Source organism: Strix uralensis, chromosome 7, assembly GCF_047716275.1.
Source record: "Strix uralensis isolate ZFMK-TIS-50842 chromosome 7, bStrUra1, whole genome shotgun sequence".
NCBI classification, from domain to species: Eukaryota; Metazoa; Chordata; class Aves; order Strigiformes; family Strigidae; genus Strix; species Strix uralensis.
In genome coordinates, this window is record NC_133978.1 from 19,642,128 (window position 1) to 19,669,740 (window position 27,613).

General features: G+C 41.9%; 3 protein-coding genes and 1 long non-coding RNA gene across 12 annotated transcripts in view; 2 read left to right on the forward strand and 2 right to left on the reverse strand.

Moving 5' to 3' along the window:
• PPP3CB (protein phosphatase 3 catalytic subunit beta) overlaps positions 1-8,609 on the forward strand; it is a 58,950-nt gene extending 50,341 nt beyond the window's left edge. For 5 of the 6 annotated variants that reach the window (XR_012629667.1, XR_012629668.1, XR_012629664.1 and 2 more), the window contains one exon: positions 2,896-3,266. The gene's annotated coding sequence lies outside the window, so the exon portion shown is untranslated. Of the gene's footprint in view, positions 1-2,895; positions 3,267-8,270 lie in introns of those variants that run through there. The other variant, XR_012629669.1, reaches the window with a different exon arrangement.
• On the reverse strand, positions 1-15,469 carry ANXA7 (annexin A7). 3 transcript variants are annotated; one of them, XM_074874679.1, is made up of 13 exons: positions 15,390-15,469; positions 12,131-12,188; positions 9,050-9,266; positions 8,645-8,752; positions 7,499-7,539; positions 7,007-7,109; positions 6,293-6,387; positions 5,479-5,592; positions 4,054-4,224; positions 2,388-2,558; positions 2,209-2,284; positions 881-993; positions 1-350 (listed from the first exon to the last, which is right to left on the reverse strand). In XM_074874679.1, the coding sequence occupies exons 2-13, from the start codon at positions 12,185-12,187 to the stop codon at positions 228-230; spliced, it is 1,389 nt and encodes a 462-aa protein (XP_074730780.1). In that variant the 5' UTR covers position 12,188; positions 15,390-15,469; the 3' UTR covers positions 1-227. The 3 variants fall into 3 exon arrangements, with proteins under 3 accessions (XP_074730780.1, XP_074730781.1, XP_074730779.1); XM_074874680.1 differs by having other exon boundaries at positions 7,499-7,542; positions 15,390-15,456; XM_074874678.1 differs by lacking the exon at positions 15,390-15,469 and adding an exon at positions 15,103-15,121 and having other exon boundaries at positions 7,499-7,542.
• On the forward strand, positions 15,022-25,199 carry LOC141945888 (uncharacterized). 2 transcript variants are annotated; one of them, XR_012629670.1, is made up of 3 exons: positions 15,022-15,080; positions 15,634-15,697; positions 24,893-25,199. It is a non-coding gene; the product is annotated as an uncharacterized LOC141945888 (long non-coding RNA). The 2 variants fall into 2 exon arrangements; XR_012629671.1 differs by lacking the exon at positions 24,893-25,199 and adding an exon at positions 17,994-18,220 and having other exon boundaries at positions 15,034-15,080.
• Positions 20,390-27,613, reverse strand: EIF3F (eukaryotic translation initiation factor 3 subunit F). Its single transcript, XM_074874681.1, has 8 exons — positions 27,292-27,613; positions 27,127-27,197; positions 26,767-26,846; positions 25,552-25,689; positions 24,368-24,459; positions 24,041-24,177; positions 23,788-23,901; positions 20,390-23,019 (listed from the first exon to the last, which is right to left on the reverse strand). Exons 1-8 carry the CDS (start codon positions 27,590-27,592, stop codon positions 22,942-22,944), a joined length of 1,011 nt encoding a protein of 336 aa, XP_074730782.1. The 5' UTR covers positions 27,593-27,613; the 3' UTR covers positions 20,390-22,941.

Sequence of the window (27,613 nt, forward strand, 5' to 3'; positions counted from 1 at the left end):
TAATAGACAAGATATATCTTTTATTATACAATAAAGAATATTATGTGCTGTAAATTAAGGCAGTTGTAAGTGGAACAAGCTTACTGAATCATCAAGAAGGCATATTTGATTATACAAACTTTAAAATTATTCTTTTACACACAAGGATAGTCTGTGTCTACATAAAGCATGTTACATGTTCTTCAGTTTGTTTTAAAAAAGAAAACAAAAAACCAGATAATCCTCTTCTATTGGCCAACAATTGCCAGCAGCAAACGCCGGTAATCACCGCTTGTATCACTTGCTATCATTGTAGCCAAAGTCTTCTGATACATTTGTGTGAACATCTGTTTAATTTGCACAAGGTCAATCTATGTAAAGGAAAAAAAAAAAAAAGGCATGAAACATAAACACAGTGTATGATTTTAACTCCTAGCCCGTCACCTGCATCTCCTCCCTCACAGGCTGCAGAACACATGCCAAGGGTGAAGTGTGCGACTCATTAACTCTGCAGCCTTACAAGCCAGCTGGTCCCTCTAAGGACCGAGGAGCAGCTCCCAAAGCAGAGTGTCTAGCAGGTGTTCCTTGCTTTGTTAGGACTGTACTGTCCTAACTCTTAACAGCTGAACATTTGAACTCGAGGTGCTTATCTGCTACATGGACAGGCAACCACAGTTAAAAAGGAAGACAAGTAGTATTACTATCTAGACAAAGATAATTAAATTACTATATAAAAGCTGGCTTTAAAACAAATTAACAGATTCATCTAAATCTGAACCCCATAAAAGCTTCGTTGCAATACATTGTTTCTACAGTTGTGAAAGAAGGACTAAGTGAAAAGCTGGTTAGGGTAGATGGCTTTCTGCTACACGTGATGTTTACAGAGGAGAAAGTTTCTTACCTCACTGCGAGTGACTATAATTCTGATGAGGGTAGAATCATCTGTGCCAGCTCCTTTCATAGAATAATAAAGTCTTTCTGCAAAAAAGGCTGGGCGATTTAAAGCACATTGCACTGCAATAAAGTACATTTTTAGCATTAGTTCCAGTATTGTATGCTGTAAAGCAATACCTGGTAGGATCAATTCAGGATTGATCCTGATCTAGCTGTAGACAGCTAGAGGTAGGTACTGGTGAAGATCCAGTTACTGTGGATTACAGGAAGTGTTTTATAGGGCTAAACCTATTTTCAAGCTGACCAAATGAGTTATTCTTCACATGAAACCTTATGGTTATTAGCAGTTAATGTCTCTGGAGGTGTTTTTCAAAGTTGTCTGAAACCTTAATTCTCAAACAGGTAATTTAAAATCAGTTCTTCTCCTTGGATAGCTGGTACTGGGATACAAGGTATTTTACTCATGTTCCATTGCTAGAATCTCACAAAAGTACAACTGTAAAGAATTCTCACTCTAGTAGCTACAGAATGGATCTTGTTTCTGTTAGATTGTTCACTCTCAGAGACGAGCCTGTATTCTTTTACATGATTCTCAGAGCTGAATTCTTCCCATAAAACTCTTTAGCAGAAAATTATCTGGGAAGTTTTTGCTTATCCATTATGGCTATAGAAATGCTGTCATTTTGGTAAGCATTGGTAGGACTGGTGCCTGCAGATCTACTATTACTAATAAATCATACTGATTCTCACTATCAGCAAATTGTGCTAAATTTGAACTGCTTTATAACAAGTCAGCAGGAAAAAGTGAATTCAGAACAGGTCTTCTATTTTGCTGAAGCTTTCCTTAGCAAATGCTGAGCTTTTTGGGGGTAGGTGGTGGTGGGGAAGAGGAGTGGAAAGTGAACTGTGCCTAAAGTAGGTTCATGCTGGTGTTGAGATCATGTGTGGGGGTGGCTCAGCTGTCTTGCTGAGGTGCCAAACAACCAGAATCACAGCTCTGTTACCCTGGTACTCGCATCACTTTGCGGAGCTCTGAAAAATACAGCTACCAGCACTAACCAGTGACCCTTGTCTCTGTGGCATTGCCTGCCTTCCCAGAGAAGTGACAGGTAGTTCCTACGTAAACTTCTCTTGTTTCAAACTGACTTCTTCATGGTGGATGCATATTTTCTCCAATTAAGTGTAAAGTGAGTAATTTGTTAGGTCTTTCGCTAGCAGAGTCTCAGATTGTGTGTTCATTTGCCATATGGCCAGTGTTGAATGGGATTCTTCTTCAATTACATTTAGAAAGATTAATTTCTAAGGGATAAGGGGAGGGAAGAACATATCACTTACAAATAGTCTTCAAACCACGTTCCACATTTCCAGAAAATTCTCGGTCAATGCTGCTTAATAAATCACGATTAGCAATCTACAAATAAAGGAGATTAATATGTGGATAATGAAATGCAGTGACAACTGGAACCTTAAAATACACTGACTAAGCTCGTTGGAAATCAGTGAAGAACTCCTACCCTGGAGTATGCCTCAACTGTTGCTTTCAGTTGGGGAAAACTTCTGCTTGCCAGAACCATATTAAAGCAAGATTCATCAGTCCCAAGTTTTCCTTCACCTGCTTGGTACAGACGCTGAGCATCTTCTTGAGCTTTCTGATAATCCACAGTTTGATTCTCATCCCGATTACCCTAAAAGCAAAGACAACGGATGTAAAATGAAATTACACAGAGAAGAATCCTTCAACTGCTTGCAAGCCCAAGCATATATCTTCAAAGCTTGAAGCAGAAAGAGTAATACCAGTTTGAAATACATTATGTTGCTTTAAAACCACTCTGGTTTAATATTTCTTATAGGGAACAAATACAAAAGTGGCCCAGAACCCTATCTGTAGGGCATGCTTTAAACTACAGATATGCTGACTCAGATAATTCACCCCTACATACCATCTCATAGTTCTAATTCAGGAAGTACTGTACTTAATCCTCTATTTTACTTAACGTAAGCTTTCTCTTGATTTGTTTCTAGGCTTCAAGTTGCAAAGAATCTTCCCAAACGAGCTAATGAATTATCTTACTGAGTATGCACACCTGAAATACCTCAGGTCTTCTATTGTATTTAGAATTTGCTAATTCCAAGCAAGAATGTCTCCAGAAAGCATTTACTATCATTGCAATATGTCAGTAGGGCTTATATGACATTTTATGTGCTTTGGGGTTTTTTTGCTGCCCAGTGCATGGATGGATACAGCTAAATACACTGGCTGAGTAGGCTGAACACATGCTCTCACATACTGTTGTATCTATAGTGGCTAATATAGTATTTAAATGATGTGGTTGTCAGTTCTTGTAAACTACTGGATTTATCAAAATAAAAATTAGCAGCATGAGCTTCTCAAAGTTTGCTTTCTTGTGCATTTTGACTTTTTAATCCAAATACCTAGTGCATAGTTAAACTCTCACAAAGGGAGAGGCAAACAAGCTAGAGAAGTGTCACAGAAATTCTAACAGCAAATAGGCAGATTGATCAGAGAAATGTGGGAAGTTGCATTAGTACATATTTCTTCCTAAACATGGGTAACTGCAAGTTACTATTCTTCAACAGAAAAAGAGCCCTAGTAAATGATGTGGGGTAAGCAAGCTCCAGTGTTCGCCCGAGTTCAGTAGTAGCACCTCCCTAATTCTGGTGATGTGAAGGGAAGGAAGGCTCTGGTGTAACCTGGGAGGTAAGTTTTGCCCTATGGTACCTCTTCGCTTGTTCATAGGGATTCCCACAGGGTACCATAAAGGCTATCCTATCAGATTTACCCAAATGATTTTGTTAATGTATGCAGAAAGTAAGCATCTTGCTTTAACAGCAGTGCAGAGCACTGCTTTATAGTACCACTAGATCGCATCTGCACAATGAAGTATTTACACATAAATTCTGAGATGAATATAGGGTGCTAAATTAGGTCACACAATTCATCACAGATTTGCAGATACAAAGTATCTCTTCCTTGACGAGGGACTGAAGTGTCATACCTTGTCATCAGGGAATAAATTAATGGCCCAGGGCTAATTTCTTAAAATCCTGGCTGTTGCTAAGCATACACAGGCAATTTATTTATGGAGCCATTATGACTATACACATCAAAGTCAGACTGTACACCATTATCTTACCAAAAAAAATAAAATTAAAGCTCACTTGGCACATAGATATAAGTAATCGTTCAAAGTGTCCTGAAGTGTCTGCTCTGATGTCCTGTTCAATGTCCCTTCCAAATTCTGATTTATAGCAGTTCACTATTTCTCGTATTTCCTGGTTTGTCCGTGTGCAAAGGATCTCAATCAGCACTCTCTCCTGAGTGCCTGCTCCCTGTAGGCAGAGGAAGAGAGCGCATAACTACAAAGCACTACCTATTCAGTTTTCTTTAACTGTGAAATTAAGCAGTCATCTGTTATTTCAAAACTTAACACAATCTACATTGTAAGAACAGTATCCTTGCAGTGTGAAAGCACCAAGTCTTCTGTACACTTAAAATGGAATGAAGATTCCTCAAACATTCAATTCAGCACTAGTTAAAAAAATACCCCAAACTATACATCCACAACAGTGATGTCAGCCAAACTTAACTGGAAAATGGTTCAGGAAGGAAATTCTTTGGCCACCTTAATCTGGAAAGATACTGGAGGAAGGTAGAGCCTCATGATAATCATTAAAGCCAAAGATAACGTGTAAATTCTGTTTTTGGTAAGCGTACAAGTGTGTGCCCTATTCCAAATGTGGCCACTTCCTCGACATGGAGCACTGCTAGGAATTTTTCATAAATGCTTCACTCCCACCAGAATAAAAATTAACTGAGTTCTGTGTACATTGAGATCTTACAGGCATGGTCATTCCTATTCAGGCAATGATTAGATAGGTAATGTTATATTATACATCTTTTAAAATGGTCAAGAGTGGCTATTTCCTCCACTAAATCCAGACCTTCATTTAACCTCCACATTCTTTAGAAGGTCTGCATTCATACATGGGTTAAGTTACTTGTTTCCAGTATCAACCACCTGCTAGCTGCTGCAGCTCAAACAAGCAAGAAATTCTGGTAAACTGGATGTACCAGTTTAGGGGAGTTAAAAATTTAAACCAACTAACTCACCTAATCCCTAATGCAGTCTTAATACTTGAACAGATACATGTATCATCTGACCTTAAGAAAGTATTTTTTCATTGTTCTTTTGGTAAAAAAACTGGGATAATCCAAAAATTATCTTTCAGTAACAATGGTTTGTTCCTAGTGAAGAGAGATACATAGCTTCAGTTTAAACAGTGGTTACAATTTTAACAACACCCTGGCCCTTTCTAGGTTGTAGCAAAAATTGGGACCAAGTGGCAAAATTCAGTCCTGCAGCATTTCATCCTCTGCTGGATGGACAGCTGCTCTGGATTGGCTAATCCTGCAGAAATTGACTGGAACTGGGGGACGCATCAGAAAAGAATTTTAAGCTGCACAGTCCCAAAATCCGTTTGCCACTATGGGATTTTTCAGCAATGCAGGGATCAGGTATTCTCTTTTCTTAGATGAGCATTTTAAGTCGGTTTTAGACTATGTCATTCACAGGAAAACCATACCTTCATTGCGTGACGTAAACTCCAGGCATCATAGTAGGTGCTAGGCATGAAGAGTGCTAGAATCAATTCTTCCACATTTCCACTTAACTCAGACTTCAGGTCTTTAATTAAATCCTGTTCAATTATAAACACAAAAAGGGCTTTGGAGAGTGTTAGCCACATAGATTATATACTGAAAAAAGATCAAACTAGAACTTATTTTTGTGACTGTTCTCTACCTTTGTGCTGTTTTTCCTGTAAAGCTTTATTTCTTATAAAGAACTTCCCTCTGTCCAAAACTTTGACAGCTCAGCTCTTCTCCATTATCTCCTCACTAATTAAGACCTAGTCAGGTCCTGAAAAATGCCACAACTATAAAATTCCACTTTAAGTTGCAGAAATGACAGATGGAAGAAATTAAATTATCTCAGCCTTTTATTGACTAACCAGTCCTCAACCAGTTTCTCAGTTTGTTCCTTATGAAAAAACAGATTTCAGTGCTGGTTTATGTGCATAAAAAACTCGGTAGTTTCAGACACTAATACAAGGACTGTTTAAGCTCATTTTCTATCTATCAAGCATTACAAAAGCAGAGACGCTTCTTGTTTGGTCAGGGATAGAGCCAGCCTCCAACATTCCCCCACCCCTGCTTCTGCCAGGTATCAGGACAACACCGTGTTAAATACCAGATGTCCCCCAGTACACAAGGAATGTAACCAAAAGTGCATTTAAAAAAAGCCCAAACCACACCCCAGGACTAAAAGGCAATCAGGCAGTTAAAGCAGCAGCTGCAGGTTTGGTTTTGTTTACCGATTCAAAGAACTAGTGAACATACCTTGCCATACATAGTCTTGAAAGCTGCTTTGATTTTTTGCCTTTGATCATTGGAGCGGTTAGCAACAACATTTATGATAGCCTGTTCATCAGTTCCTTGGAAACAGAAGGGCAATTTCATGTAAGAACTCATAATAATCCCTCCAACGCTATGCATTTTCTAATCTTGCATTTGGGCATAGTTACATAATAAATTACTACCATTTAAGTCTACCGAATTTTCTGTGTAACTTTGTCTACTAAATTGCCCGAGTCATTTTGAAAGTGTGACTTCTGAAAAGCTTGGGGAGGGAAAAAAAAAAAATATGGTGCCCTGGTTTAGCCAGGATAGGGTTAAGTTTCCCCAGCAGTGGGGGGGGAGCTCTAGTCGGGTTATTCAGATACCATGCGGACGTCACATCCTGGCACCGAAGTGAGAGGGGTCGGTTAACAGGTGTGTTATGCCATCGCGCTTCTCACTGCTGTATTGGTAGATATTTTGCTCCGTTCATTGTTATTACTGTTATTGTTGTTGTTTGTTGTGTTGCTGTTGCACTGTTGTATTAAACCTTTCCTTATCTCAGCCCGGGGCTTTGTGGGGGAGGGGCAGCGGCCGCGTGGTCTCAGACCCCGGCAGGGACTAAACCACCACATATGGTTAAATGAAAATTGAGGAAAAGGACAAAATGGCACTAAGAAGTTAGCTCAATGGAAATTTAAGCTATTGCTTACTTACCAAACCCCTTCATAGCTTTGCGTAGAATTTCTGCATCCCTTCCAGCATCAAAGTTTGGAGCAGCTATAATTGTGCCCTGGGTACACTGAACCATTGCTGCAGGCTGAAAATAAGAGTCACATGTAACTAGCTATCCTGCACAATGTAAATTCAAATTAAAAATCACAACTCCGGAATCAGTGCTTCAGAAGGAGGTGTCCACTAGTTCCTCATTTTTTTTCTAACACAGAATCAGGGCAACATTTAGTTGTGTTGAGCAGCTTTGGCCCACCAATGCCAAAGCCATGCTTGTACCCAATTCTATGGATGAAGATCTACTCAATGAGTGAGTATACACAGATACAGGGTTATGATTTTGTTCAAGTTGTACTCTGAGTGTAGGTGGGAGCTCTTCATGCAGAACATGCGGTAGATTGTTGGAAACCAGTTGTAAAAACATTGAAACTACAGAAGCCATGTAAGATTGATTACAGAAGAGGATACAGCACATACCGGACCAGGCATTGGTGATGATGCTTGTCCACCAGGATATCCTACTGAAAATAAAGAACAAGGTAAAAGGAATTAATTAGATCTCCTCTTACTATGTAAATGCTATCTAATCTGAAAATAAAGCCATTTACAGACCTACCACTGCATAAAACCTGTTTCCTAAGTAATGATCAGTAACTGAACTTCTTGCCCTTAGGAATATGGGAAGAAGCAATCACAGATGCATTCTGGTACATACACTAGCAAAGCAATTCTAAAAATACTACATTTACTGGTGCTGTGGGAACTGGAAGGATCTCTCCTTGTTAAATATTGCTATCTTTGACAAAAGCCAAGATAGCCCATGCAAATGAAGCACGTGTGTCCTGTGCTGTCTTTTAAAGTCATATTAGACATTTTAAAATGTCTAGCATGTAAACGATAAATATTAAGAATTCATTAGTGCAAAAAGAATTGAAGTAATCTCATTTTGTGATCAAAAGCACTGTAAATGCAAAAGCTACAACTACTTTTTTTTTTGTACTGGAATTTTATTTTAATCCATAATATGTATGTACAATAGTTATAATTTTAACAGCAGCTTAGTTATTAGTAGAGTTAAAGCAATCGTTAAAAAAAAAGGTTTTGCTGCTCTGAATTTCTTGCAAACACAGCTGACACATTCCAGGATAAAAATCATCTTGATGGTAATTCACCACTCAAAGCATTAAAAACATTGCACTGTTTTTAAGCAATTGTGTGAGTCTCCTTTCCATTTCCCCCACTGTGCCAGGGATCACCATGAACACACAGATCTGAAAAATGCATCCATTTCTTCGAGATTAACAGAACAGCTAGATACTCATTGAATGGGGACTCTGGAGTTCACAGATCTCATCAGGTACTTGCAGTCTGAAGAAGGAAAAGCACCTAACCCACTACATCATGACCATTAATCAGTGACAGCCATCCCTTCTGGATGTAGCACCTGTAGAGATGGTTCTCATCAGCCCGTCAGTGGTCTTGTCAAGAAAGGTTGCAGGAGGTTTACAGCATACAGACCTCAACAGCTAAAAGTAACAAAGGTAAGGCCCTAATTTGTTACTACCTATCCCGGCATCTCTTGGTTTAACCTTGGATGCTTAAAGTTTCTTCTGTATGACATACCTGGAATTTGTGCTGGTCCACCTCCAGCATAGCTTTGGGCAGGAGGCTGCGGATAGCCACCAAAGCTAGGGCCAGCGGGAGGCACACCAAACCCAGGGCCTGTAGGAGCTAGGAGAAGAAGAATGACTTCAGCATGCTTAATGTTTTGTACTTGACTTATAACACAACATGAGCCAGGTTATTGAGCAGAACTATGCAAGAGACTTAATTCCTCTGTGTCTGTGCAGTGGCCCAAAACTATCGAGGCCCTGCCATCACCATGCAGGTATTTACTGCCAGATAGCAATCCAGCTGGCTGCCTAAACTGATTGCTAACAAAGCTGCTTTTCTTTACTACTTCTACCAAGCACAGGAAGTGGTTACACCAGAAATCACTCCCGAGGGGTACTCTAACAAAGATCTTACCTCCAGGATAAGGTGGCATTCCTCCAGCCTGGGGAGCTCCAGGGTAGCTCCCAGGGGCAGGGTAGCCCCCCGGGGCAGGGTATCCTGCTGCTCCTGGGTACCCAGCAGTGGGTGGTGCTGCAGGATAGGTCCCTCCTCCTGCCGGAGGGTATCCTCCAGGAACAGGGGGATAGGAGTACTGACCGGCTGGCGGATAGACAGACTCTTGTCCTGTTGGCTGAAACACAAAAAAGGCATGTCTGTACGCCTGCTAACACCATAAGAGTAAAAAAACTCTCAAGCTACCACAATGTCCACATGTATAATAACGTGAATTATGTAATTAAATTCAGCACTTGAAGCAGCAGCAGCAGCAGAATTCCTGAAGGCTGGATGGGGACTCATGGTTGGGTTTTCTGATGCATCTCCCATGTTGACACAGAATCAGAGAATGCTGCAGAGTGGAAGGCACCTCTGGGCAGCCTCTGATCCCATCCACCTTCAAAGCAGAGCCAGCTTCAGAGTTAGATTTGCTCACGCAAGGTGTCATCAAGTTTTCAGTATCTCCAAGGAACAGCAAATCCACAGCCTCTCTGGGCCTGTTCCAGTATTTGACCACTCTCATGTGAAAACTGTTTTCTTCAAATCAAATTACAATTACAACCTGTGGTTGTTGCCAGCTGCCCTTTCACTGTGTACCTCTGACAAAAGACTGGCTCTAATGTCTATCACTCCTCCTTATGTAGCAGAGGACCGAACAGATCCCCGCTTAGCCTTCTCTTCTCCAGATGAGCTGCCCTCGTGGACACGCTCTTGTTTGTCCATGTCTCTGTTGTACTGGGAGGCCACAACTAGACACGGTATTCCAGATGTGGCCTTGTGGCACAGAGGAATACTCATTTCCCTTGACCTGCTGGCTTTGCTTTTGCTAAAGCCTGGTATGTCATTAGCCTTCCTCCCTGGGGACATGCACTGCTGAGCCACGGTCAACTTGTCAGCCAGCAGGACCCCTGCTCCTTTACTGGAAAGCTGCTACTTCTATCCCTCCTGAGAGGTGAGCTCAGCTAGGCTTGCTCTCTATGAATCATTAGGAGCTCACCTCCTGTTTTTATAGGACTTTTAAGAGCTTAGTATCTTTGAAACTTCAGCCCCTCTTGTACAACCAGTATTTTCAAATGTTACGTGGTAAGAACTTAGAAGAAGTGTTGGCGGTTTTTTTCCATTTCCTTTGAAATCCAGATTATAAAGCATGGACATTCACTGACTGAATCTGGACCACTCAGTCAGATTGAACACCTATTACAGGTTTTAAATAAAAAGAACAAGTCAAACATCTATATGCCTTTGTTTTGCTACATGTATGACTTACCAGTCATACCACAAAGGTTGCTACTAGCATTAACGTACATTAGAAATATTTACTTCAATGACCAGGATCTCTAAGGGAAAACCCTCTAAGTCATACACTTGATCTTAAAAATCAGGTATTTAAAATCAGCTTTGTAATGAAGCATAATGTATGGGCTCATTACTCGCTTGCTGGGAATCCTCTTTACTGACCAGCTTTAGAAATATGGGTCACACATTACATACAGTACACACTCATTCTCAAGCCCAGAAAACAAACACACTGCAAAGGAGTAAAGTCTAGCTCAAGCCTTCTCCTCCAGTTTGGTTGCCCCAAGATTTCTACCTCCAGATTGTGCCCAGGCTATATAATATTCTCTTCCCCAGTGATACAGTCTAACCTTTCTCTGCCAGACTCAACAAAAAGATTTAAATGGAATTTAGATTTGCAAATCCAAAATTAGGGTCCTCAAAAGCCCTGCTCAGATAACTATCACTACTTCAGAAGAAAATAATTTCCCATTGGTTTTTTGCACTTGTTATCACTTTGGGCATCATCAGTGAGACTAGGAAACCTGGAATCATTGATATGGAATCTAAATGGTCTTTTAAATTAATCTATTGAAGTTGGCTATATTTTAGATGCTAGCTAAGAAAAAAATATTTTCAGTTGTAGTTAAAAATAAATTGAAGCTACAATCATGAGGGTTCAGCAGAACCTTGAGGGGGGAAAAGAAATCCTAGAGTTAAGAAAGTCTGGTTTCTAACATGTTTGTCTTTAGTTTGACTGACCTTAGTGTTTCAGAGGGAGTAAGGGTAAATTGTAAAGCAAAACAATTGGAGAATTTATTGCATGTATTTATATATATTGCATGTATTTATAGCTTTTCAGTATCTTAATGGGATCCAGGCTGAGCTCCATGCTGAATTCTAGTTCTGTACTACATAAAACACAGACCATACAAAATTCCAACAATTACAGTATGATCAGTGCCATACCAGTAAAAGCACGCAGCTGCATCTAGCTTTGAAAAACAATGAAGGCATATCAAAAAGACTGCTGTATCAGCCACACCTGATAAATTCCAGCCTTCCACTAAGTTTCATTGGAATTTTTAGTCCATTCAGTCATGAGCACAAGGTGGAACAAAGTCCTGCGGCTGAAGGATAGGGGGTCAAAGTCAAGATACGGTGTCTTTTATCCTCGGAAAAATATTTACTTGGTGTCGTATGAAAGCTGGGCTACTTGCGTAAAGCATTCCAAGCTCTTCCTGAGGGTAATGGCCACTGAAGTTTGTTCAGCATCTCTGTAAATCCTGGGATACGGGTACGCGGAATACTTGGTAGAGACTGTTTCAGAGATTACCTCTGACCCTGTACGTATGTAAAGACCCTCATACTTATGTAAGAACTACTGATACTTTTAAAAAATTATTTGTTGAGATAGTTAGCTATATAAAAAAAAATAATCAAAAATTTCACAAGACCAATACAAACTAAAACCATCAAAAACCTTTTTGGAACAATAGGCAACATTAAAAAAAATAAATCTTAAACTTCCTTCTTGGAATTCTTATAAGACAACTGTAAAGTCATCCTCAGGGATATATAGATGAAAACAAAGACCATCATTTCTAAAGAATACTGTATATGAACTGACAGCTACTATTTACACACACACAAAGCATAGTAAGAAGGGGTACTCACAGAATATAAATACATTAGGAATGCAACACATTGAAGAGCCATACTTACAGGATAGCCAGGGAAAGCAGGGTAGCCGCCAGAAGGGGGATAACCCGGGTATGACATTCTGGGGAAAAAAAAAAAATTACATTTTCACTGTCAAGGCACTATACATGATTTTGTAGTAGTCATTTGCTTGCTAATTACCTGTTAAATCACTTGAACAATATGAAACGTGGTAAGAGGCCTGAACCTCCAAAACAAATTCTAAAATACAGGATACACTTGGAGGTGCCAGCAGGAGGGGGCTGAGCCCTTTGCCAGAACAGAAACAGAAGGATCAGGCTAGAGCAGGGCCCCAGTCCCACACCGCACCAAGCATGTCTCATACCACCCTGCACTCCTCCACCCACAGGGGTAGTTCCTGTGAGAAAAGCAGTTCCCTATCGATCCCGTGTAAAATGATAATTTGATAGAAACATGTAATCCCCCTGCATTACTTCATTTGTGTAGATGATTTCTGTTTCCTGCCTGTAACTGTTTAGTCCCATTTTTAATAGAGGGGTTTGGGGAGTAGGAATTGAATGGGACAGAGATCATCCCCCATGTTGGCAACAAGTTGGGCAGGGAATTTCAAGGCCATTAGCCAGGTTAAGAAACATTTAATGGTGGGGGAAAGAACCATGTTCATGCTAACCAGACGGATTCCCTGATCAGAGCCTGGGAGCTATGGCACATTTCTAAGACAATATGCACCTTAGGGGCACAACCCAAAGAACACAGGCAATAAAAAAATGAATGCAATACAGCAAATGATTATTCATATTTCTAGGTGTTCACTGGTCAAACCAAATGGATTTCAAAGCAGAATGCTTACTGTGTTGGATCATTAAGGCAATAGGTGGTCAGAGAATTAAACACCTGAGACTTCATGTGGAAAACACTAAAACTTTACATAGGTTAGTTCAAATAAGAGCCAAAACTGACTTGCAGAGAAGCACAGCTATGCAGTCTCACACTGATAAATTTGGATCATCACTTGCAAATAAATAAAGGGGGAAGAACAACATGAGGTATATTTGTAAAACTATAATCACAAACACTGCTAATGGCTATTTATTTTCCTAAGAAGAAACACCTTAAACCAGTACCTGTACAGTATTTATTACTGACAGCTGCTTGAATGGACTTTAAATTTGGCTTTTAACAGCACATTTCTTTTGGTATTTCTGACTGTAACACTAATTGTAACTCCTTTCAGGAGCAAGATGACCAGCAACACTTCCTTCTGATTTCAGTTTCACTCTTTCTGCATACAGGAAGATATTGTGTCAGCAAAACTGAATATTAAAAAAAACTTCCTTCACCTTTTCAGCTTCATGTAATTCAACTAAAGTTACACCATTACGAAGCCAGGATTGTAAAGCCTGTAAAACTTGTTGAGGTGCACTGTATCGTTTCCACTGTACAAGTTACTATGTTTTTCATGATGCAAAATCAACAGCTGATGACAGCAACTCAACTGTTCCAACAGCTGTAAAAAGTTTAACTTGTACAATAAATGGGACCCAACAATCTTTTAGCCATATTAAAGTATATCAAATTTTAGACTTATTGCAAGAAATTAATTCTAAATGAAGTATAAATTTTCAGCTATGTCTCTGATTTACTAGCAAACACATTCTGGCAAAAAGCTTTTAAGCCATGAGTTACCAACATCTCATTTTCAAGCAAACAAGCCATCAAGGCTATGTCGCAGTTTTGATTAGCAAATTAACCACCTGTGTAAACCTGTGACTTATGGTGTACCAGTACATTCTTTAATGCTTTCCTTATTTTGTCGTATTGGTTCTTTTTCTAGGATTCAATTTGTGATGCGAGTTCTTTTGGGCCAGGTACTGGGAATCGTGGTATTTAATTTAATCATTCCCCTCTTAACAAAGCCTTGATTCCTATTTGTCATTCTTCTGAATTAGAAAAACAAAAATGTTTTCTTTGCATTTGCTTGATGTAGCTGGGTTTTTTTCTTTTTTATTTGAAAAAAAAAAAGGTTTTTTAGAGTAATAAAAGGATCAAGTAAGGACCGCTGTTTCAAGTACTTCAGGCCTTTTATAACTAGATGGACATGATGCTGAATTGGGATTTCAGACTTGCCTCTGACACAGAATCTCTTCAAAACTTACTATGACCACACAGCAATATTTACTGAAACCTGTTTGAGTATGCAGATAGGTTTCCAGGAGATAAATTAAGTCACACAATAGCAAGCACTTAGTAAATATCGGACTGCCATGGCCATAGCACATGGCCTCACTTATCTCAAGCACAAGCATCCTCAAGCAAAAGAGGCTGATATTACTACTTTTATCACCAAAATAATAACAGATTTTCCCATCAGATTTTAATTTCCACCCCGCTCTCCCCGGCCGGGGCACAAGGCGAGGCCCGGCCGGTGGCGGGTTAAGCCGCAGCCCGCCCGGGGGTGAGTCAGCGGCGGCGCCGGCCAAGGGCGGCTGCGGGCCGCAACCCCCGCCGGCACCCGCCGCTTCTCCTCTGCCGGCGGAAATCGAAATGCGAGCGGGGGGGCGTCTCCTTGGGGGGTGGCAGGGGCAGCTCTGACGGTGTAACATCAGGGGATGCGCTAAACTCGGCGTGCTGGCAGGAGTTCAGCGGGTAAAACCAGAGAGGTCTCCCTCACTGCCGCAGCCCGGCCCCCGCGCACACGCCCCAGGCCCAGCCCCACACACGACGGGGCGGAAGAGGCACCGCCCAGCGCCGCAGACCCGCGCCCCCAGCCGAGGACGCCCCGCCAGCACCACACCCGCCCCGCAGCCTTCCCAGGGCCGCGGTGGGGCCGCCAGCCGCCCCGCCCGCAGCCGGCCCTGCCCGCCGGGCGAGCCACCGCCCCCTCGGTTTCGGGAAGGGCGGTCACGCACCGCCCTGGTCTCTCCCCGCTTCCTCAGCCGCCAGCCCCGGCGCGGCGAGCCCTCCGGCGCGGCACAGCTGCGGGCGGAGGCAGGTATTACTATTACTCTACTCACTTCTCCTGAGGCGACCGGGACCTCGCCCCCGCTCCGCTCCGCACCGGGCGGACGGGCCCCCGGCGGGAGGGGTGCGGCGCCTCCCTCGGCCGAACACCTGCCGAGCCCCGGGCGGGAGCCCCTCGGGTGGTGCCGAGCCCCAGCGCGCCCGTGCCGCAGGGTGCGGTGGGGCCGGGGCCGAGCCCCGCCGAGGCGGCGGGTGAGGAGAGCCGCCGGGGCCCGAGGCGGGGGGTGCAAGAGTCACGGCCGGCCGACTCCTCCCCTCGCCCCCCCTCCAGCTGCCTCACCTGAGGGGGGAAACCTGCGGAGCCTCCGGCCTCGCTCCCGCAGCTGCACCGCAAAATGGAGGCTGTGGGGCCGGGCGGCACCCGCCCCGCCCCCGGCACCGAGCCCGCCCCGGCCCGGCCCACGGGCCCCGCTCCCCGCGGGCAGGGGCGCCGCTACCGAGTCTCGGCAGGGCCGAGGCGGGCCGGCAGCTGGTCCCGGTGGGGATCGCCCCGCTAACCCTGGAGCCCTTTCCTCTCTGTGCAGGTTTGCCCCATCTTGCTGAAGGAAAGCTGCAGTATGGCCAGTTCTCCTTCAAAACGGCTGAGAGGTAAGTTCAAAGACCCAAGTGCCGCTGAAAGGCAGAGCGACTTGCCAGTGGAGCTGTGTCAGGGGAAGCGCCGAGTGATGCCATCCCACGGGAGTCCTTAGCCACCCGCCTAGGAAGGGAAGGGAGAAATCCACACAGCAGTTCCCTTATAGCACCATTGCAGCGGAGTTCAGCCCTAACGCATGTAGCTCTAAATCGAGTCTCTTATCCAGTAACACATGAGTCTTTAGATCAAGAGCATCATTCAGTAGCCGGCAGGTAGTGAGCCAAGTTGTCTAGGCCACCAGAACAGTGTATAACAGGCAAAGTAGATAAAACACGTAAGCGGAGCTGGAGGAGTCTCTCCTTTATATGTAGTTACTCAAGGTCAGGATTTAGGTCCCAAGAGGGCATAAAGGTAAGACTGTCCTGAGTACTACGTATTTTTCTCTAGAAAGAAATTTTAATTATAGTTATTTGTATGTAATTGTGGGAAGTGCACTTATGTTTTGTTTCTATTATAATGTTTATTCATATTTATACTTAGACACTACATACACATAGTCCTTCCCTTACCTGGTGGTTAATTATTCATGAGAGATTCTGACCAGCAAAATACAATTTCTGAAGGATCAACCTATGATATTATCAGCAGTTACTTGAGATTATTCAGAATAACTTCCTACTTTTTCATGATAAACATGTTAGCAGTTCAGAGACCATTAAAACGCAGACAACTTTTTTCCGGTAACCTGGTGCAGCACTTGAGCTTTAGATGAAACAACAGCCACTGTTCTATTTGTCTGTAAAACAGCATTAAGTGCAGGCAGCAGAAAACTGGTGGGTAATAATTTACCATGCTTGCCTGCTTCAAATGAAAAGCACCTAAAACCACATAAAGAATCTAATAAATGACCTATCTTCAGCAAAATTGGGCTTGTTCTTCCTTGTTTGCCCAGAATACATCAGGAACACCTTTAAGAATTTAATCCTCACAGAATTCTTCAGCTGACGCTCCTAGTGTATGTCTACTTTATTTCACCTCTGTTAAGCCCATTTATTTCAGGACAGGTATATATTTAAATCCCCATTTCCATGGGAACCAAATACATTTATAAAGTACACAATTCTTTATCTCTTCCATTTAGTGGACTGCTTGTATTTGAGCTGTTCAAGGAAAGGAACAATCTTTTCACAAACAAATGGGAAAAGAATAGGAGAAAACATTTTAACAAAACTGCATATGTCTGAAGAATTTGTTAAATGCATTGCATGTTTATATGTTAACAAAAATATCTAGAATTACTTTTTTAAAGCATGGAATGGAACCATTGTGGTCATCTAATTTCACTCCCTATATTTAAGGAAATCTCTTGACTTGTTACTGTAGCTAGAGCCAGCACATTTAGGAAAGCTTCTAAAACCCCATGCAGAGTTAAGGCAACTTCACTAAAGTTGAATTTTCTAATAGTAAGAAGTTGGGAGACAAACTCTTGTTCTTCTCTTTTGTAATATCCTTGCGGTTTTTTAAAGACATGATACTGGACAGAATTCTGGTCTGAAGGGACTTGGCTCTCAACTACATAGTCATACTAACTGAGTGCTATCAATAGAGCCAAAACAAAACTTTTTTTCAGAGTCCTTTATTGTTGGTGACATAGGTCACTAAAGCATTGCTGCTTCTCTGCTATGTATCCTGGTTGGAACATTATTTCCTAGTTAAATAATATGAAGCATTACTTCTGATGTTCTATTTCAGCCAATACAGTTAAATTTAAAAAAAAATACTTTCTCACAGTTTGTCGTAAGCAACAAGATCTGGTCAGCTTTGAACCATAGGTCAAAGTATAACAAACCAACAGGATACTGCAGTGATCCAAGTCTAAATTATGTACTAAAAATACTTTTCCTGTTACACTACCTTGTGACTGCAGTAATTAAAATGCAGATAGTCAAGGTTAGCTGTTGAGTTAACCTTCCATGTGCACAGGGAGTGGAGCAAGTTCAGGTCACTTCGGGAAGAGCCATGTGTTTGGTTAGCTGCTCCAGTGAGAGCCACTACCCAGTGAGTCATGTTAGGGCTCCACCCACTTGTAGGCCAAACATCGAGGTTTCACACACACTCCTTACAATTTAGTTGCTACTGGGGTCTCTAGGTCTGCTGTGTAGAACCACAGTAAAAATAGAAGCCTCACCCTTTCTCAAAGCACAGAAGGACACCAGCAGGTTGTTCTGCTAGACTGCTTAAAAGAGCAGCATGTCCAATGTTTTTCACCATCAACTTTTTAATCCTTCTAATCCTGCGTTTCAAATATAGATGGCGTATGTCCACAGGATCAGTCACACGCCAAAGCAGTACTTCCTCTTTGCAGCAGAGTATTCTGCCAAGAAACTTAAATGACTCAACTAAAAAGGCAGACTTAGGGACCTTCATCCCAGTGTATTGAAATAATCATGAAATTGTAATTCTGGCAGCAAGGATTTTTTTTTTTTTTTTAAAGTATCCAATTACAGATAGCAAAATAAAAAGTTTGTTATTCTCAATGATATAGACCAATTATTTTATTTCCATTTTTCCAAGGCTTACACCCAAACACATGGTTTATCAAAGAGCAATCACTGGTTTATCATGCATCAATCACTGGACATACCCGGTCAGTTTGATGCAATGTACATTCTAAATGAGGAATTCAGTATAAACCACTTGGATGTCCACAGAAGGCTTGACAAGAACTCACAATTGGTTAAACAACAGAAGACAGGAATCAGCATGAGCAAGGATAAAGAACTTGTAAGAAAGAACAAAGGCTGTGTTGAAAAGGGAATTTGTAGAATTCTGTTAAGTTGGTCTGGGATCAGTTCCAAGTTTTTTCTTAACTGAGTAGGGCACAAAAGTTAGGAATAAACTAATGATACCTGCTGGCAAAACTGTGAGATGTCAGCAAGACTGAGAATAATCCAAACCAGAAGAAATATGTGGATCTAGAAATTTTTTTTTAATTAAAAAGTGTCATAATTTAATAATTTTATTGGCAAATTGGAGTTCAGCTGCAAATGACAGCAGGGGCAAGAGATGGGGGTGCTCAATCACACTACCTGACAGACACCAAGAGGCAAACAAGGAATTTGTAATAGGAAAGGGTCAATGTATTTTTATATTCATTGATTTATATGCTGATACAGGTATGGTCTTTACCAACTCAAGTGCAAGAAAGACTGAAATTAAGTTTTAAGTGGGCAGCTAAGTGATCAAAGCATAGACAGTGCATCAGAGGAAAGGAGATAAAGCTTAATATGTTTAGTAAAATGAAGGCTATGATGGCTACCTGTAACAGATAATGTATAAATACCAGGAAGAGCATGAAATAAGAACTTTAGTAAGAACAAAGGAGTTATATTTAGGTATATTTAAAATAGAGTTTAAGATATGGTTAGTCAAGATGGGGAAGAACTGAATTTGTGATTCAGGAAACCCCTTCTAAGGTGGTTAGTGGACACAGGGAATCAGAGAAGATGGCAACAATGAAGTGTCTGTTAAACACAACAAATGAGCAGCACGAACTTCTTTTCCTACCCAGAGAAACAGATAGGGTTAACCCTGCTCTTCAGTCACATGAGTTTAGAATGTCAAATTTCTATTGCTTTTTAGCTTAACCAGCAAACTAACAGTGACACAATACAGTCTGCAAGAACTTCAGATCTTACTCTAATCCTAGTCACTACCACCACCAGAAATGTTCTGTGCAGCATTGATCCTAAGTACCTGATAGCAGTCATAGGACACCTGACTGATGAGTACTGCCTATCCACTAATATCTCTTGAAGAATCATCTAAATGTCATTTGCAAGCCTTGCAAAGCACAGGGAACCTAATTACCATCAGGTATCTGCAGTTTCCATTGTGGTATACCACCTTCTTTCTACTGCTGACGCTGTCATCAGTTAAGAAATACTGGAGCATTACCAGCTCCCTCCTGCAATTTTAAGAAGGCATTTCTGTTAAAGATAGTTCATCCTGCAAGTATTGATTTTGAGAAGTAACACAGAGTACCTTCATGTGCTTGTGGGTTTTACATGCACTTGATCAAAGATGCGAGCAAGCACAGTCTTACTAAACTAGGAAGATGTCAGAACAAAGCATAATGTCTGTGTGCTAATTAAACTGCAGGTTGTCAGAGGTCACCATGCTGGCTGAAAAAACATAAGGTTTCATTGCTTCTTTGTACTGCCAAGAGATGCTTTGCTGAAACTCCGTTGCTTTGTTGAGACTGACTGAAATTACATCTGAGAAGGGTCCAAGACAGCAGGGTGAACTGATTTTATAATTCATCCAACTTTTCTAAGTACATAGTATACTGTGTACACAGTAAGTACATAGTATACACAGTATACCGTGTACTTAGAAGAGAGTCAATTGTAACAGTAAGCTCTGTTCTGTATATTGAGGAAAAGAAGTTTTCAAGGAGAACTTCATGCTGAGGTAAAACCCCAAGATCAGCTCAACTAAACCAGGATACAAAAAAAGATCTCCTCATTTGAGCAATTAAATACTTGAGTGCTAGGAGCTCATGACAGAGCCATTTAAGAAAGGTATCTTAAAGCCTAATACTTAGCAGGAAAACATGCACATTGCCAGAAATAGCATGTAATACAGTTATGTCGAGTAAAGTTATACTCAGAGAAGCCATCTAAGAAAAGAGAAGGCTGAACATGTCACAGAGGATATAAAAGTTTATTATATTAGTGAGGGCACTAATACGACTAAATATAATATACAGTGTGTATAGAAGCACACCCAGAGAACTATCTATCTTGACTATTTACAGCTAGACTTTGTCAAAGTTATTTGGAGCAATGCATCCTAAACAAACAAAAAAGGAAAAAGTCCCCTAATAAATACAAGAAATCTGTGGTTTACAAATCAATAGCAAGTTAAAGCTTGAAATCCTTGGTGATGTTTCTTGACACCCAAGCTCTTAACACCAGATTTTCTATTGAACTTCAAGTTTTTAGATAGATTTTCGTGAAGTGGAACAATTCAAAGAAAATACGTATAGGAATCCCTGTCCAGATGTTCAAACTCCAGAGAAGGAGTGCCTCCAAGGTAACAATACAGCCCAGGCTTTACAATTAAGCAAAATGATGGATTACACTTTACAGTTGTGTTTGCAATATTGTTCTTCATAAGAGTGGCCACTGAAATTTGAAATCAGGTATTCAAAATTCCAGAGTCAAAGCAAGATTCACAATGAGCCGTTCACCCAGTAAAAAGGCACAGAATGGATGGGATCAGATACAGATTTTTTTTAAAAGGGCAACTATTTTTTTCCTACTCTGATTCCAAGCATTTGTCACTGCTGTCTGGCATAGAACTGAACCTATGGGTTGTGGCCTCTTCTGACACCTCTACTTTGCAGTGAATCTTTCTACCCAGGAAGACATCACCTCAGTCCCTTACAACATACTATCATTAGTCATCAGGTAGTTGCAAGGACTGGCAAATTCCACAATACCTTTTCTGTATCAATGATGACAAATTGGATTTCTTCTCAGAACTTTGCATTTTGTGCACAGCAGCTTATTAAATAGCATAGCTATTCAACTTGTAGAGCGTTTAAAATCTTTCTTCTTACATTTTATCAGTCTGCCTAACAGAGAATGGCAAGAGTTTACTGCAGAGGAGAGATCAGGGAAAGAATATTATGCTTTCCCCCCCCTTCAACTTTTTTGCAGTAACTGGCTTATCTAGCTTTCTGCTTGTTCTTTTCCTCCAATTTCAAGGCTTACTTTAAAAAGCACCTTGACCTGAAAATTTGTGAAATAGTTAAATGGTCAAAGTTATGAAATTGAAGGGAAAACAACAAGAGCTGAGTTTTACACTTATTTAATGCTTACAAATAGCATTTTAAAAGAGATGAGAATCTTTGCTCTACTGTCAGTTTTCATGTATCTTGTCCTTGCGATTAGAATTTAGCAGAGTCACTGGGGGAATTCTCCAGATTGGAACAACCAGTAACAGGATCTACAGATTTGTAACCTGAGTCCCATTCTTGAATTTATCTGGCAAATTAGCACAAAAAATTATTTTGGGGAATGCTAGCTTTGCAGGCTTCTCTAACATTTCAAATTCATATGTGAGGCATCAAAAATAGTCATTAGTAATTAGAAGAGAACAGTTAACATCATAGAAGAGGGACACTTTTACTCTATTAGGCAAAACCTCTTCAGTACAGCTGAACAGACTTCTAAAGATAATGTTACTTGCTGAGACTGTAAAAAGTTACAGCTCAGATGGATTGGTATTGGCTTTCTTTCAGCTGGAACTCACTGAACATAAAGTAGGTTTTGGGGAGAAAATGGGAAGTTTCCATTCACATAATTTTAGCAGCAGTACAGGGTCATGAAACAGAAAATTCTTATTTGATGACACCTGACTTTTAACCTCAAAACCTTATGAAGTGTAGTTTTGCTGTGCTTTTCTTCTTTTGCAAAGATGGAAACTCCAGTAACCACACTTGTTCAGCCACAAATGCTTTTCAAGCCCTTTTAACCATGAACTGCTAGTTTAATTCTGTGAATCCCCGCTTTGAGGGGCTAATGCTATTGACCTTGATTTCCTTTCCCAAAGGATCAGATATGCGTAGAAATGATACCATAACATAAACTGAATTTGCTGTCTCATACTCTGTCAGTACCTGCTGAAGGGCACACACACAACACCACTATAAACCAGTGACCAGTCTAGTCCTCTGTGGAAAAGCATATTATGTGCAACACAAGAAGACACGCTTTCAGTGTGCTTTAACAGCTGTAAAAAACCCCGCAACAAAGTCTGCAGAATTGGAGTTGACTTGCTTCCACTCTAGTTTTCTTTCCTCATGCCATGTTATCCCCCCTTCCTTTCAAAAACTGATTCATTATACAATAAATGAGAACAGTTTTTTGTGGACAGAAGCCATTCTTGCCACTGCAATGGAACTTTTATTTCAAATACATTCTTACAATAAAGCTGTATTTTGTTATACCCAGGAGACAAAAGATTCACATATTCCATTTTAAAATATTGGGCTCAACTAAACTGCAGCTTTTCCCATTCATTTCCTAAACCATGTTAGGGATTTTTCAAGGCAATGGAAATAAAGATGTAAACCAAGTCATCTAGGTAATTAAATTACGGTCCAAGGAAATTTGTAACACAAAGTTGATAGAAAAGTGTATCTGCTCGTTCTTCAGGCTTTTTGAAGTGTAGGGTGGCAGAAGTTTCTTTATAAACTCAGAAGTTTTTCGTTCAGAGCAATCTGTGACTGTGTGAGGTTTGCCAAGTAGGTTACCATCAGTAGGTCCTGAGAGGGGAAAAAAAAACAGTGGTCAGAAATATTAACTAAGATGGTAGCCTATTAGGGAGTTGAATTTTTAAGACCTGTAAAGCAGTTTACAATCAGCTACAAGAGATACTGTGAGTCCTGGAAGTCCTACCTTGAGGGACACTTCCTTCGCAGGAAGAAGGTTTTGGCATTCCCAGAATATGAAACACTGCTTGTGAAATTTTAACTCTGAGTTCACCCATGTTAACCAGGCAAGTCAAAGGGTATAAGCAAAATTAAAAATTAGTTCTGGTCTTGCAGACTGTGGGTGAACAACACATTCAGAAACTTAGCTTTCACTTTCTAAAAATCCATTACAGAAATAAGGTAGCACACCAAAACCTTGTTCATGTCTTTAGTGTTACGCAAGGAGACAGAACTTCAGCTCAGGCAAAGGAAGCTGGCAAGTCACCAGTTATCCTTGAAATCCATACTGCTTTAAGCTTGGTAATTCATACTGCCCAATCACTCTAAAAGAATTGGTGCTGGCTTTCAGATTACTTGCGTAATTCCCAAGTACTTTAAAACTTATTCTCTCATTTGCAGTTGCTTGCACGATTATTACGGTAAGCTCATTTATCCACCCTAAGCTCTTAAAACATCAAATTACTGCCAAGAAAGGGCTGTATTTTCTATTAACATGTTTGTATGAAAAGATAGATTGTTTTGATCACAGACAAATTTGTGTCTGTCCGACATTTTCAAAATCACTGGCAATACACTGAAAAAATTAGATGATGAACTTACATTGATATTGCTGTTCAACATTGTCTCAAAGTCCTCTGGTGAAATCTTTGGCACCTGGTTAATAAGATCCATCAGGAAACGCCCAACAGTGTTGTCAGCAGCCACTTTGCCAGACTAAGCGCAAGAAACATACACTTCAACGTGAGTAAAACTCAGTAAGTTTATGGCCCAGAAAGAGAATATATAAAAAGAAAAACAAGATGCACAAGCTTACATCAAACTTATTTGCTGGCTCATAAGAAGCTGGCCTTACCAATACATCCTCTGCATACTGCAGCACCATGGTCAGGGTATCCTGAATCCTGGCTGACGCTGACCCCACCTGCTGTAAGTCACTGGACAAGCCAATCACTCGATTAGGGCTAAAACAAGTCTTCATGATAAGGTCCACTGAAGGCAAAAGGAGGATCAGTGAAACTGACTGCCACAGAAACCAGTTTAAATCCTTAACTTGTTGAAGATTTTTAGGATAGCTTCAGCAAGACAGTCTAATTCCCAGTGAAATTCCCAGAATGGCAATTTTACCAGGGTAACAGTGTCACAACAATGGTTATAACCAAAACAGGAAGAAAACATTCACCTCCTATCCGCTCTGTATCATAATAAACATATTTCACTGTTAGAGGTGTGAACATCACGCCCATAGTTTTACCAGGGACTCCCATGGGGGCACTAGAAAAAAAAAGAAACGGACATATTTAAGGGAGGAAGTAAAAATTTCCATCTCAATGATCTCTGTTAGCACTGAAGTGTGAACATGAGTAGGTTACTCATTCTCACCAAAATCAGCAATATTAAGACCATGGATAACTGAGAACAGGAAATCAGTCCTGGCATACTATTAATTGCTCATTTTCATCCGAGAATATTCCTAGCTGGTCTGATGTTTGTCAGCATGAATGCATGAAGAGCTAAGTACCATCTTCTTAGCCACAGCTCCTTCCTGCTTATAGAGCAGGTATTCCTCTATCCTAAAACACTCCGTCCTCTTTGAGAAATCACTTAAGAAACAAACATAAATGGACAAAAATTCAAGTACAAAGCACTCTCAACACCTTCATTATTTCTATTATTCAAAGTATTTGAAGTTCATTTATGCTTTCAGTAAGAAAGATGTCATGGAACAGCTTCCTTTTTGAAGATGCACAGTCAAGAAGCAGTAGACTTCTGCTACGAAGAAAGGCTGGAGTTTTATCCTTGAAGAGGAGAGCTCTTCAGCCACTACTGGGAAGAACAGTGAGGTAGAATAGTTTCACTGCTCAATATTTAATCTTCATTATTAATCGATAAAAATGGAAAGGGTTAAGGGGCAGAAAGACTGATCAAGAAGATGCTGTTTCATTTATGTTTTAATTGCACTAATCCTCCAACTTGTATAAATAAACTGCCAAGCAATAAAGCCCAGTAACTACAGGTTAGCATTCAGACAATGTGATGGAACTTAGTGACATTAATGCCAGCTATATAAATCCTGTGAAATGTCATGAAGATGTTCAGAACATTGTTAAAGTTAATTGAGTCACAATTCCCCAACCCAAAGGGTACCAGCTTATGAAAGGTTAGGTATTTCAACTTATATACAATGGTCAAGACATTCCAATGGGAAGTAAGCCATGATCCCTAGCTCACTGCTGTGTTTTAACTACTGCACAATATTGTCCACAGTGAGACACTGCAAGCCCACTGCATTTCTCATTAACCTGATGTGGTCTCTCTCAGTAATTCAGATAGCTCCCCTCCCAGAAATGCAGCCTCCCAGAGTACCTGACATAGGCTTTAATGCTCATGCGTGAATTCTGGAGACTCGTGTCCACAGTGAGGTGGATTGGATTGTGCGCTTCCCGGCTGTAATACTCATGGATCAGGACAGAGTGTTCCGTGATGTCATGACCTGTTGCATACCTGCAAAAGAGCACAGGTTGAGGAGCCATTCTTCCAACATTCAAGTGCCCAATGTTTGGTATTGTTGGTATTTAACAGGTTTGTATCCGAAAACACTGATTTCTAAACACTGAGCTGCAGAAATGTACTAAATACAAGTGTTTCAGCTAGGGAATTTGTAGTTTTATGGCCAGCTGTCCTAGAATTGTAGGAAACGGGCTGAGCACACCCATGCCCAAAACATGCACAGGGCCAGTGTTGTAGTACCAGCCATAAAGAGTCGGTGCAGCTGACATCAGACACCCAAGATTCAGTTATCTGCCACTACGTTCTGGAGCAACTCTATTTCTGTATAAGTCAAAGCATGTCAAACAAATCTGGACCAACCAAGCAGATCTTCCACAAATCAAACATCTCTCTGCAGGAGGTATAACTCGTTAATCTAGCTCCTTTAGCTGCTCTGCAATTAGCTTCTCACATACACAGGAAAAATCCTGTCATTAGAACTGTACTTTGCTGTGCCATTAGAAGGTTGTTGAGGAAGTCTGCTCCACAGGAACAGAACTGAGCTATTTTGTAGGACCATAGAAGCACGAAAAGACTAATAAAACTATCCACACACTCAGACAGACTCTGTTCCTGTAACACCCTACTGATCTTGCTTCGCATCCTGCACACAAGTACTTACCTTTTCTCAGCTGAGAACATCTCTGCATGCTCAAGCTGGTATCACTGATTCCTCCTGAGGCCTTCGCTACTTGAAAGTACTCTTTTGTGTCCTCCCTTCTTTCTAACCAGTTATCTTTCATGGTGCAGGTTGTATTACAGGTGGCTAAGTTCTTCTAACAAAGCTGTGCAAGCATTCTCTAACTCTTATACCTTTGCTGGATATAAACAAAACCAAACCCTGTAAGTCTCCAGCACTGTCTCTTCCTATTACGAACTGCAGGAGCTTTACAGCTGACTCTATAACAAGAGTTGCAAGATGTTACTGTCACAAGCATTACTGCTTCTCAACCTGTGACAAGGAGAATTCTGTATTTCAAGTGTTTAAGGGACCAACACATGCTTGCATGTTCTTGCGGAAGGACAACTTACCAGCCCAAGATGATCTCGCTAGGAGACACCTTCTTGTGCAACTCATACATGTTTTTGGCAAATTCCATATCGACTGCCACCTGAGAAACGGGACAGGACCAAGTCAGCTGGTTACAGGGAGGCTTAACCCTCAGCGGGGGACAACATGGGCACAAGCCCTAACGCCGCCATCAGAGGGAGCGCAGGGGCCGCACCCCTCGGCAGTCGCCGTCCCGCCAAGACCCACCGCCCGCTCCACGGCACGGCCCGGGCGGGCCTGGCCGGAGCCGGCGCGGAGCCTCCCCGAGGCGGGCCAGCCACGCCGGCCCCGCTCCGCCCGGGCCGCCTCCGGAGAGCGGCGGGCGGCCCCGCGCTCCGTACCTCATCCTCGGACTCGTTGTGAGGGACGGAGAAGCAGTTGGTGACCTCCACCGAGTGCTTGTCCACGGTCCCTGCGGGAGGGCAGCGCGGTTAGGGGGGGCGCCGTGGGGGCGGCGGGCTGCTCGCCCCCAGGGCTGGCGGCGGGCGCGGCAGGGCGGCTCTTACCCAGCAGCGTCCCGATGACCCGCGCCGCGCCCTCGTTGCGCCGCTCGAAGCTGTCCACGATGGAGGCGAGCACGACCGGGTGCAGCCGCACCACGCGGCCGCCGGGGAAGGGGCCTGAGAGCGCGGCCGAGAGCGGCGCGGCCGGCTGCGGTGGCGGCGGTGGTGGCGGTGCCGGAGCGGCGGTCGGGGGCGGCGCGGCAGTGGGGGGAGCGTTTCCTGCCGGTGCGGCGGGCGCCGCCGCCGTCGGGCTCTGCGCCGGGGCGGCCGCAGGAGGAGCCGGAGCGGGAGCTGTCGCCGCCATTTTGCAAGAGAGAGGTGGGGG

What these genes read in the sequence shown, in the direction of transcription:
- ANXA7 (XM_074874680.1), bottom strand. Translation starts at nt 12,187, where the DNA reads ATGTCATACCCGGGTTATCCCCCTTCTGGCGGCTACCCTGCTTTCCCT. An exon ending in CAAAGCTATGAAGGGGTTTG is followed by an intron (nt 6,388 to 7,006) that starts GTAAGTAAGCAA and finishes TCTGTTTCCAAG; the next exon opens with GAACTGATGAACAGGCTATC. An exon ending in CAGTTGAGGCATACTCCAGG is followed by an intron (nt 2,285 to 2,387) that starts GTAGGAGTTCTT and finishes CTTTATTTGTAG; the next exon opens with ATTGCTAATCGTGATTTATT.
- EIF3F (XM_074874681.1), bottom strand. Translation starts at nt 27,592, where the DNA reads ATGGCGGCGACAGCTCCCGCTCCGGCTCCTCCTGCGGCCGCCCCGGCG. An exon ending in AGCATTAAAGCCTATGTCAG is followed by an intron (nt 24,460 to 25,551) that starts GTACTCTGGGAG and finishes TTTTTTTTCTAG; the next exon opens with TGCCCCCATGGGAGTCCCTG. An exon ending in AGTATGCAGAGGATGTATTG is followed by an intron (nt 23,902 to 24,040) that starts GTAAGGCCAGCT and finishes TCTTGCGCTTAG; the next exon opens with TCTGGCAAAGTGGCTGCTGA.